At 40.2% G+C, this 12346-nt stretch overlaps 1 protein-coding gene across 5 annotated transcripts in view; it reads left to right on the forward strand.

The window, feature by feature from the left end:
- gata3 (GATA binding protein 3) overlaps positions 1-9919 on the forward strand; it is a 29139-nt gene extending 19220 nt beyond the window's left edge. For all 5 annotated transcript variants that reach the window (XM_048554113.2, XM_048554112.2, XM_048554115.2 and 2 more), the window contains one exon: positions 7608-9919. In XM_048554113.2, the coding sequence (XP_048410070.1) occupies positions 7608-7907 (300 nt within the window). In that variant the 3' untranslated portion in view covers positions 7908-9919. The remainder of the gene's footprint in view (positions 1-7607) is intronic.
- The last annotated feature ends 2427 nt before the right edge of the window (positions 9920-12346 follow it).

The raw sequence follows: 12346 nt of genomic DNA on the forward strand, positions 1-12346 counted from the left end.
ATTGAAGGGACGGAGCGATAGGCCTCTTCCTTTCCGATGCTGAAAATCTGAAAGACAGAAATTGCTGGAGAAACTCAGCGGACCTGGGCAGCATAGGTGCAAAGAGAAACAGTTAATGTTTGGGGTCCGGTGACCCTTATTGGGAGTGACCGCCAGGCGAACAATCAATTAATCCTTACGGCGCATCAGTTCTCAGAAGGATCCCAAACTCCACGCTTTGCTATCCCAAATGTTAACTGTTTCTCTCTATATAGATAATGCCAGACCTGCTGGATGTCTGTTTTTGGTCTCGTTCTGTGCCCATTCATTCAGCTATCAGTACCTGTAATTCTAAATACAAAGACATACAGTGAATTATTACAGGGATTAAAATGGCGTGGTGAAATACTACCGGATGCTGGAGATTAGCAAGAAAAAGCGAATATCTCAGCAAGGCAGGTAGCATCTGTGGACTGGAGGAGAGAAAGTGGACTTTTCAGATTCATGATCTGTACCTAGGACAGGAAAACATGGAGAGGTGACAAATTTCAGGCGGTTGCAGAGGCACTAGAGGGTAAACTATATCAGAGATAATGGGAACTGCAGATGCTGGAGAATTCCAAGATAATAAAATGTGAGGCTGGATGAACACAGCAGCCCAAGCAGCATCTCAGGAGCACAAAAGCTGACGTTTCGGGCCTAGACCCTTCATCAGAGAGAAAGGATTGAAGGGTGCGAGGCCGAATGAGACAAGAAATCTAAAAAAAAAGAGGCGGATTTTCAGCGAAAGCTTACTGCGATTAAATGAAGCTTCTGATTAAAGTCAAGCTGCAGTTTATTGGAATGACTGTTGTGGGGCTTGACGTGAGGTTAGTTTTAAAATTGACCCTAGTCAGTTAAATTGGTACGAATTAAACAAAAAGTCAGAAATTGCTGGAAAACTCAGTATGTCTGTGGAATGGGACAGCAGAGTCAACATTTTGGGTCTAGTGATTCTTCTTCGGAACCTTCTTGACTTCTGAGGAAGGGTCACCGGACCCGAAATTTAACTCTGTTTTCTCCTACACAGGTGCTGCCAGACCTGCTGAGCTTTTCCAGCAACTTTGTTTTTGTTGTTCTTCCGAACAGACCTGTGTCTTGAATTCCAAAACATTAACTTCTGGTTTCCTCCAGATGCTGCTTTGCTTGCTGTGTTTTTCCAGCCTCCTGTTTGTCTTTCTTGGACCCCAGCATCTGCAGTTTTTTTAAAATGTAACACAACTTTAGCGGAAACGCTGCAAATGAAAAGCAATCCTTGGAATAACAGGTTTCCAAGAGAGAGATAAGGAATAAATTAACTGCCGGCCCCGCTGCATTTGGACGCAGCTACCCCGCAAAAGGAAAATTGTAAGGAACAATATCGGAATCTAACAGGTGATTAAGAAGTGCAGATTGGTGAGGCCAGAAATAAAATGATAATGGACATCTTGAAAGGTAAAGGTGTGGGAAAACAGCTGTTGGGCATAATGAACATGCAGTCTCACATACAGGCTGTTGTGGATATCACACAAAATAAAAAAAAATTCAAAAACACCCTAAAGTTTCGTTTTGACATGGACATTCGTTGAAAGACGCGAGGGAGAGAGAAAACGTACAATATTAGAAAACCTGCAGTAAACGCATCACTTAAACCCATTAATATATAAATTAATCAGGGAGGCGCCGGGGAGGAAGGGTTGGTAGAAAAGTTAAAATACAGAAACTATGCGGGTTAATGATGTGGAATAAATCCAGCCAATCAAAGTAGGTGAGCGATGCTAAACATGAGATTGAAGGCAATTCAGTTGTAAATGAGCTGGGACTGAAGGGCCGCACCAGTGTAATTGACTTGAATTGGTTCACGTGTTAATATGTGTCGAACGCTTTTAATCTAATTCTATGGAGTGAAGGTTGACAAAAGGGCGAAACCATGAGTGCACGGTTTAAATTGGAAGCGATACCTTTTTGATTGTGTTACTCGTGAAATATGAGCAGGTTTGTTCTGCCGGGGAGGTGGGAATGTGCGGGAGAGACCACCTCTGTTGTCAGTTTATTGGGGAGGATTTAAGGGCCTGTAGTAATTGTCACGTGAATGGCGCCAGTCTAATTTAATCAATTAATCCTTACGGTGCATCAGCTTGGATAGACTTCATCTGGTGTGCATTTCTCTGGCAGCTGCCAATAAACTTTAGCCCACAGGCTTTTGAGTCATGTTTGTTGATTTAGGCTGTGCCCCTCTCTGTCCAGTCTTATTATGAGCAAGTTTACAAGAATGTCGCAAAGTATTACACTGGAAAAAAGATAATGACTAGCCTGCAGTTACTCATTTATGAGAGAGTTCAAGCAATTGCATGGGCCCTTGCATCTCTGCTAACCTTTCATATAGTTGACAGTGTGTTTAAGCAGGTATAGCACACATAACCTAACTGACTATTTGCAGGTAAAGAACTTCTATTAAACAAACAATTTTGTTTGCCCTCCAATAATGTGCAGTGGCAATATGTTTAAGTGGCAAAGAGTAGGTTGGTGGTCCCTAATGTCTTTATTAAATCACTTTGTGGTGTGCCTGGTAACTACATTTATTCTCCATTATTTACCTTTGTGTTGTGAAATACAGCCTTAATAATGCCTCATTAACCCATTGTACCACATACCCCATTGTCTGTAGTATGCTGTGTGGTCTGTTCTAGGGGCAATCTACTTTTTTTTTGAATTAAATTGTAAGAAGATTTCATTAGCATAAAGCCTTCATTGCAAAATTAGGAAGTCAATAAAATGTTGCTCTACGTCATGATGCAACAGTTCAGTTTGCAAATAAAAATCGTTGGATATAGTTTTAGTTGTAGTTCAACAAGTTTGAGAGTTATTGTTATAACAAGCAGATGGAGCAGGTAGAGACTGATTTTCTGTACATGAATATGTGTTTTGTTCAAGGAGTGCATTTACTCAATTGCTGACGAATTAAAATACATAGAACCTATGAGCATTCAATCATCATTAAATGAGTAAAAAAAATGTATGATCTAACATTGAATTAGGGAGGCTCAGTACAGATTTGACAGCTAGAAGTGAACTCAGTAAATGCCTGGGTAACATCACCTATCTAGATGATAAGAGTGAATGCAGAGGATTGGGCAAACAATAATGGAGAAAGACAAGGGCAAACGATAATAACATTTTGACCATAGCAAAAAGAAATAAAATTATCAACATTGTTTTTAAAAAAACTCCATGATTTCTTATGATTAATAACATTCCTTTTAAGTCAGTCAAAGGCATTTGTTGAAATGCACCCGTGCTCTAGTACTGTATTCACTGTGCTGTTGGGGAGAAATAACGTGTATATGTTCACGTGTTCTAGACAGCTCAAAGCACTTCACAGGAGGAGGAATTCAATTGAAACAAAAACATGTTATCATGTGTGCGTTTACTTTGATCTGCCCCATGGATCCATTACACATTTTTCTTAGTTTCATCTCTGTAATAAAATAAACTTAAGTAGTGTTTCAGAATTTTAAATATGTAAAATGTTTGTTTATACTATAATAGTTATTTTTGGTCACATTTAGGTAAGGACTAACCATTGTTATTTGGGCTGATTTGATAGATTACTTCCTGCTTATAAGGCTCATTAGAGACTTCACTGTCTGCTTCTCAGTCTGATCATTGTGGCCATCTTCCTGGTTGCAGCTCCTCTTGTTGTGCTTAGAAAAGGAGAGATGAGGTCCAACCAAAACTTTATCAGTAACCACTTCAGAAAGCTGTAAGGTGCAAACCACAAACTGAAAGTTTATTCTCTGTTGCACTGTGGAGGACTTACTTTAGAAAAATGGATACTGAAAGTAGACAGAGGTAGTAGGAACTGCAGATGCTGGAGAATCTGTGATAACAAGGTGTAGAGCTGGATGAACACAGCAGGCCAAGCAGCATCAGAGGAGCAGGAAGGCTGATGTTTCGGGCCTTGTTTCTGAAGAAGGGTCTTGGCCCAAAACGTCAGCCTTCCTGCTCCTCTGAAGCTGCTTGGCCTGTTGTGTTCGTCCAGCTCTACACCTTGTTATCACTGAAAGTAGACAGCTGCTTTGCCCAGTCAATGAAGGCACACACCTGAAATAAAGAATGAAGTTGGGAGCCATGGATGCCATTTCACAATACTCTTTGGGCAAGGGAGCGATGGATTAGACTAAATTGATAGCAAAATTAATGGACTCAGATTGGGGGAATTGGTTTAAGATGGATACAGCTTGGGCTTTCTTTGTCTGAGATGGTAAGTGAGAACTTTGAGAAAAGTTTCAGTTGGCCTGAGGTGTCAGTGAAGTCCATTCTCTGAACTTAATAAGGAATGTTCCACATTGATTGGTCCTTATTTTCTTTGCTAGCTAACTGGCTGAGGGGGTGTTGTAGTCAAAAGGGCTGGGGTGGGGAGGAATAAAGGTGGTATGTTTACCCATTGATACACATGCAAAGAGTTCAAATACAGTGAAAGCTGAAGCTTGTTCAAAAACAATAGCTTAATGTGTCCAGCAAGCAGAAAGAAACATGTGCATTTGATGATGACTTTCTGTTTCTTAGCAATAGGTGTGTTTTTTTTCCAGGAAGTGGTGTGGTTAAAGCCATGGGACTGTGCTTAGTTTAGCAGGTTTCAATGAGGACAGGTTTTTGGTTGCTGAAACTGGGTTCTGCAGCCCTGGACTGGGGATTCAGGCTTGTAATCACCACTCCAAACGCCTGCAACAGGACAGTGCAAGTGTTTTAGCATGAGTAAACTCAGGATTTGGTAATATTATAGTAAAATAGATGGCAGCTAACTGAAACCCACTTATAGGCATCAGCTCAAATACCAGAAGTTGTAGAGAACTCACACCCAGCAAGAACTGATATCTTTTAAGGAAAATGAATATGTTTTGGAAATTAAGAATCAACTCTAGTTGGTTGAATTGACTTCGTCGAGCTTATTTTCTCTTAACCATAACTTTCAATTTGCAACAGAGATTTACACAATCTACTCAGCAATTTATTTACTTAGTTTGTCAAAACAAAAGTTGGAATTAGAATGCTTTGAAGACTCAATTGTAAACTTAATAACTTTTGCTGTTCTAGCCATTTAACAAACAGTCACCTAGTGTATAATGTAATGTTGCACTGTGTAGTGTGCGATGTTTGACAGCTATGCTGGTTATAAAGCAACAGAACTACAGACATGCCCCAGTGTGTGAAGGAATAAGTGTTGTAAGATCTGTGGAGTTCTGTGCTGGAGGGAGTGTTGAGATCAGCATTTTGACCAATCTGTCTGGTTGACTGGGTGTGATCACCATGCCTACATACATTCAATTCTGCATCAGCAATTTATACTTTTTAAGTAAGGAAAATGAAACTATTTAAAGTAATTTAAAAAAAACAAAAATTGACAAGTTTTTTTGAGGGCGATTGATTCTGTTTTAAGTGTTAAGTTGTTTGCCTTGGTTAACGGGTCAAGCATGAGAAGGGATAGCGATAATAGGAACTGCAGATGTTGGAGAATCTAAGATAACAAGGTGTGGAGCTGGATGAACACAGCAGGCCAAGCAGCATCTTAAGAGCAGGAAACTGACATTTCGGGCCTGGACCCTTATTCAGGAACGTCAGCCTTCCTGCTCCTCTGATACTGCTTGGCCTGCTGTGTTCATCCAGTCATGAGAAGACATAGTTTTAGAGTAAGAGCCAGGGGATTCAGAGGAGATTTGGCGTGGGGGGGAAAAAAGCTGTTTCACTCAGCAGGTGATGGGAATCTGGAATACACTACCTGGGAATGTAGTGGAGGCAGGAAACCTTTAGCTTTTAAGAAATATTTGGATGACTACTTCAAATATTATAACATTCAGTTATATGGGACAAGTGGAGCAAATTGAGATTAGCAAATTTATAGCAGTAATTCTATCGGCATAGAATTCATGGAGCAATGGGCCTTTTCTGCACTGTGAATCTATAAATGCACAATATGCATTGTGAGGTTTTAATAATCAGAGTTTAATTAGCATTTAGCATAGTTACAGACCATTTGGTCCCACTGTTTCTGTGCTGACTCATTTCACTCCCTTCAAACAATCTATAACTGATTGCATGAAAATGCACACAGCGAAACAATAAGCTCTTTCACTGATACTTTGTGGCAGTCTTGATGCAAAGACCTCTATTTGTTAATTTTCTGCATTTGCCTAATCTGCTTGTCAGGACAAGTTTGGAAAATAAAGGGAAGGCAACAGTTGATTGTGTTTTAGCAAATAAGCGTTCTGTGCATTTCTTTCTGGTGCTGCACCAGAGTTATCGAGGGAAGTGTTTAAAATGTAAAATCATTTCCTGATATTTAACTGCAAGAAGTTTATTGTTTTCGACTGAATGCTGTAAATTTTCTGGAAGTCTGAGGCTCATCTGCCTGAAAATTTCACTGCAATTCCCTACAGTGTGATGCCTTGAAGGTGTTAGCTTCCATATAAAACTTGATTGACAGCTGTTGAAGTAACTAAAAAATCTGAAGACTCAAATTACGTAATGAAATTGTCAATGAAAATGAGTTAGATAGCACTCACAAAGACTTGAATACATTCCTTTTCTCCTGTTTACTTATCATATCACTTTCCACATAGCATGAAAGAAACTGATAGATAAAAATAAGAAACACCTCAGGCTTAGGGAATAAACACTTTTGTTTTGATTGCAAATAGTAAGAGAATTTTTTGAAGCTCCTTGTTCATTTGTATAATACATAGATATATTATTGAAAACATACTGTCACAAACAAAATTCAGCAAATTGTGCTTGCTTTGTTGTGGCATATATGTTACACTTTAGTTGACAAAGAGATTACATGCTGTTCAATTCCCAAGTATTGTATTACAGAGGTAGTAGGAACTGCTGATGCTGGGGAATCTGAGATAACATGGTGTGAAGCTGGATGAACACATCAGGCCAAGCAGCATCAGAGGAGCAGGTAGGTTTGACGGAAGGATCTCGACCCGATACATCAAACTTTCCTGCTCCTCTGTTGCTGCTTGGCCTGCTGTGTTCATCCGACTTCACACCATGTTATACCAAGTATAGTGTGTGAGCTCATCTTAATCAGGATAGCACTGGGACTGCTGGAATTAACCTGAGATTTGGTGTTGGGGGTAAAAAGGAAGATTTCAATATGTTACTTCTCATTCTATTTGAACATATGAATTATGAGCAGGAGTTGGTCACTGATTATACCTGTCTAACTATTAGAATCATAGCTGATCAGGTAACTCCACATTGTTGCCTGCCCCGATAGCCTTTCACCCTCTTGCTTGTCCAGCTGAAGTGAAGAGTGCTGGAAAATGCTCTGCACTCGTGTGTGAGTTTGTTTCTTATCTGTGCATGCTGGCAGAGAGCAAGATTGTGTTTAGCCATCAGTGGTCAGACAAGCTGCCAATCCTCTCAGCCTCGGCCTGCCCATGAAGGCTAGCTTCTTTCTTGGGGGACAAAATTGCTGCTGGTCGCCATGGTGTCGTTCCTCAGCACAAAACAGTGCTTAAAAGAGGAAATCGTAGGTTTTGGGAGGAGTGGAGCAGAAAAGGGAGAAAATATGATAAAATATCTCCTTTCTTCATCTGTAGATTAACCGACCATTGACCATGAAGAAGGAAGGAATCCAGACCCGGAATAGGAAAATGTCCAGTAAATCTAAGAAGAGCAAAAAGACCAACGATGGTCTGGATGAGTTTTCAAAAAGCCTCATGGACAAGGCCAGTTCTTTCAGCCCCACAGCCCTCACGAGACATGTGTCGCCGATCCATCATATTCCACCCTTCAGCCACTCAGGCCACATGCTGACGACACCGACACCGATGCATCCACCTTCCAGCCTGTCCTTTGGACCTCACCATCCCTCTAGTATGGTCACTGCAATGGGCTAGAGGTCTCCCATTCAAAGCTTGGATTGGGGCTGCAGAGCAAGCCTGCTTTGCATTAACATTTTCCAAATGAAACAAAAAACAAAACGAGCACCGTCCACCCAATTTCAGATGTCAGGAAGCCTCTGAGACTGGACAACTACAAACTATACTTCTGTTAGTCAGCTTCGTTCAGATAAGGGGTTTCCCAGACATCATCTCTAAGGAGCGCATTATGCTGTGTATGTATTGCTCCACCACTGACTCCTCAACCACCATTTGTGAATACATCATTGTAGACTCATCACCTCTTTATTTGTAAGACAGGATCTTGTGCTGTGAAATATAATTTTAAACAAGCTACCACCCAACTTCCCTCCCTTTACCCTCCATCTCCAATCTTGCAAATACCTGTAAAATATACAATGATGAATGGATCAACTGTGAGACTGTGTGGGGGTTCTGTTTGTACCCTGATCAGCCATGGATGGTTGAGGACCCTCGAACCAAGAGGATGATAAACAGAGTTTGAAGAAGAGACAGCAAACTGACAGAGAGCCAGGCTACTCCTCTCTGCTTGTAAAACTGCCGAAAACAAACTCCCAGATCTACTGCCTCACACCAGCGGAAGTTGTTTGATGCATTACCTTGTAGACAGACCGTTTATCTGGCTTTAGCCTCCACATAGGAAGTACTATCAGTTGCAGGCAATCAGTGTTATACACGGATATTGCCTATGAGGACTCTGGACAGCTATTGTCCTTGACTGAAATGCATTGTGAACAAGTTCCTGTAACTGTTGTTTGTATGTAAGTAATTCAGACTACCAGAAGATGATGTAGAAGAATTATTTCATTACACGCTATACAGACTGAATGGTTGTATACATTTAACAGAATTATTATTGCTAGTGGAAAAAAAAAGACTGCTACAGTTTTTTTGTTCGATAATTTTCTTTCTTTAAAAAAACATAAACTAGATTTAATTTTGTTGATCTAATGCGGTTCTGCTTGAGAGGGTTTTTAATTTTGTTTTGGGTTGCTAATGTTTGGATGGTTTCCTGGCACCACAGCGTCTGTTTTTGCTTGTCCCTCTCACCACAATATTTCTGCTTTTGTGGGTGTACAGGAAATATAAAAATTGCATGTTAGCACTATTGGCTTCACAGCCTGAGGCCTAGTGACAAAATACTGTGGTTCTGGTAATGTGTACCTCCTGTGATCTTCAGGTCTTGCTCTAAGGGTTTCTGTAGCTTTGAGAGTCAAGTACTGTAACTGTTGTCTCCTTAACTTCACATAAAACATTAAAATAATTATTAAAGAAAACTTCAGCTCCATGTGCAACTTTTAACTGCTACAGACTATTTTAATTTTTTTCCAAAAGAGATGTGAATAAAACATTTACAGCTTCTAAAGTCTATTTACAAGCCCTTTCCTAAAAGGTTTTAAAAAAAAGCCTCTTTTGCTTTCAACTTGTCCAATCTTTTCTACCTCAACCACATGAAGTTAATAAAGGACTAAATAACTGTAAAAACTCATTAAATTCAGCACATCTGGGAGTTAACAAGCAAGTTATGGTCAGTCCTGTTAACAGTGCAGTGCCAGTAAGCCACCCAAAAACACTGATGGTGCTGTGCACCCTTATCCATGGTGCAAAGCGTACATATTATGTAATAACCACTTGTGCATCTTTTTAGTGGCTGATTTTAAACATATCATCCATTAAACATTTAATTTTCCTTTTTTTTTGTTGTAAAATAATTCCTGTCTTGTTCTTATAGTTTTCAAGGTACTGACAAAGCCAAAAAGAATGTGCAATATGACATAGAAAACTGGCGGCGTAGACAAATGTGACAGGTTCTAAGTTATTTGTACATTATGCAGTACCTTTCAGATGTGGAGCTTTAAGGAATACAGTATTTCTCTTTTTTTTCTAGTAAAGTAAGTTATTGGTGAATAGATATTACCTGACCTGTTCCTATCTCTTGTAAAGAATGGAATACTATGCTACTTGTATTAATAAATGAACAAAGTGTATCCGTTTGAATCTAGTGTCTTATGTGGTGACCTGGCTTTTCGAGTTCAAAGCTCTGCAGCTTGAGCTGGATAAAATCTGTGAATTATCCACAAAGTGTTAGGCCATACATTTGAGTTTGAGTTACGTGCCATTGTTTCAGTTGAGGGACAGAAAGCTGGCTTGTCATCTGTGAACAGGTATATATTTGCAAGTGTGTTTTAAAATACGCATGTTGCACTCTGTCTCTATACTACTTACAGTATTGATTCTCAAATGTTGCTGTTTGAAGGGGCCCCTGCAAAATGGACGCATTCCTCTGGATTGCATGCAAATACTGACACACTTCCAGGGACTCCTTGTCGTAGGGCCTGAAAGCTGATGTCAAACCTGTTGACAGGAAGAACAAGGAAGGTTCACTCAACCCCGAAATGTTAACTCCAGTTTCTCTCCACAGACGCTGCCAGCTCTGCTGAGCTCTACCAGTAACTTCTGCTTTTGTTTCTGATTTACAGCATCCATAGTTTTTTTTTGGTTTTTGCTCAGGTCTCAAGCTCTTCTTAAGTCAAAGTATATGTTGCTCGAAATATTTGAAAAGTAGAAGTGCTGCAACATCACACTAGTAAAAGCTCCATTGAGCCAGGGAGTCCTAATTGTTCACTGGATTAGGCAAACTCAATACTGAATACAGCATCATGTTTAATCAAAGATGCTCTGGCTTTACACATGTAGGAAGGTTTCACGTCTCATAATAAATTCAATTTTCAGAAACTACTTGAAGTAATGATTGGAAACAATCAAGACCACTTGGTAAATTTATCACTCCACTTAGGTGTTATTGTTTCATCAGACTACAGTTCGGGACCATCTCAGCCCCAGAAATCTTCCAATGTATTATGTCCTCTAAGCTATCATGCTTAGAAGGGGTCGTTTTTAAATGGATGAGATATTTATACATGAGGAGATGGTCAAGGAGCATGACCTGAAGGTCCACACAGTTTTAAAACACCAATAGGCCAGAGGATTTACTCTCAATGAAAAGTGTAAGTTATCCAAATAATCTGTTTGCTCCTTGTGTTGACAAAGATGGATTAAGGCCAGATCCATAGAAAATGAAGGCTGTTCAGGATAATTCCACTCTAAAATTGGTTCACCACCAGCAAAAAATTCTAAGCATGGTAAACTAGCTGGCACTTTTCTTGCCTCATTTGGCACCGAATAATTAGGCAACTACTCAAGATGCAAGGGACTGGGGATCTCATCTGGAATTTGCTTTACAAAAATTCAAGTACATGTTAATGTCCATAGGTGTCCTGGCCCACTACAATCCATCCTCGCCAGATAGCATAGCTGCAATTGCTTCAGCTACTCATTTAGAGCCGCAGTGCTCTGTCTGGCGCACCAAGCTGAGTTCCAGAAACAGGTCTATTATGCCTGCAGAGCATTGTCAGATACAGAAACACATTACAGAAACAGAAGTTGCTGGAAAAGCAGGTTTTGCAGCATCTGTGAAGAAAAAAATCAGAGTTAACGTTTCGGGTCCGGTGACCCTTCAGAACTGACTGGGGAACAGAAACACATTATGTAGTTATAGAGAAGGAAGTTCTCGTTGACATATGGGCGTGTTCTTTTCAGACCACATCCTTGGTTTGAAAGTGTGCACTCAGACAGACCATAACTGATTAGTTTCTAAATTAGATGAGAAAGAATTGGCAAAGGTGCCTCCATGATTAAAGAGATTCTGACTACTTCATATAAGGTTTGCCTATAACATGGAAGGGGGGTGCTACTCATGACAGTGAATGTGATCTCCAGAGTGACAATCAACAACCTTACAATGAATTATAAGGAATTTACTGATGAGGATGAATTGTATACCCAGACTACAGGGATACGGCAGCCTGAAAATCAAAACAGGCTCAATCAAGTATGGCAGGAAAAAAAGGACTGAGAATGTGTTGATTTGTTGGTATTGAGCCGTAGGATGGCCAAACGAGAGACCCATGAAGCATTGACAGCATATTCCAATTGTAGACAACCTACTACTGTTTGCTGAAATACTTGTCATTGCAGCATTGCTATGGCAAGATATGTTAGACAAGTATAGTATGGGTATTTGGGATTTGCCAAGTGTACAACAAGATCCGCTCATCAAAGTGGTGACCGAGATGCTCCTCCAGTATTGCGGACAGCAATGGGTAACAACATGGAATGATACAATCGTCTGTGAGTCAGTGGGCCAACATCAGTTGTATATTAGAGTTGCACAGAGAAACTGCAGGAACTTTGTCTCATTGTCGGCTACCTTAAATGATCCTTACCTAGTACTGCAGGAAGGCAATAGTCTAATGCTGTTATCATTAGACTAGCAATCCTGAGACCCAGGGGCCTGGATTTTAATTCCATTAAGGAATTTGAAGTCTGGTATTGAAGGTCTAATGATAGCCATG

The sequence above is a fragment of the Stegostoma tigrinum genome, chromosome 25 (assembly GCF_030684315.1).
Source record: "Stegostoma tigrinum isolate sSteTig4 chromosome 25, sSteTig4.hap1, whole genome shotgun sequence".
In the NCBI taxonomy this organism is placed as follows: Eukaryota; Metazoa; Chordata; class Chondrichthyes; order Orectolobiformes; family Stegostomatidae; genus Stegostoma; species Stegostoma tigrinum.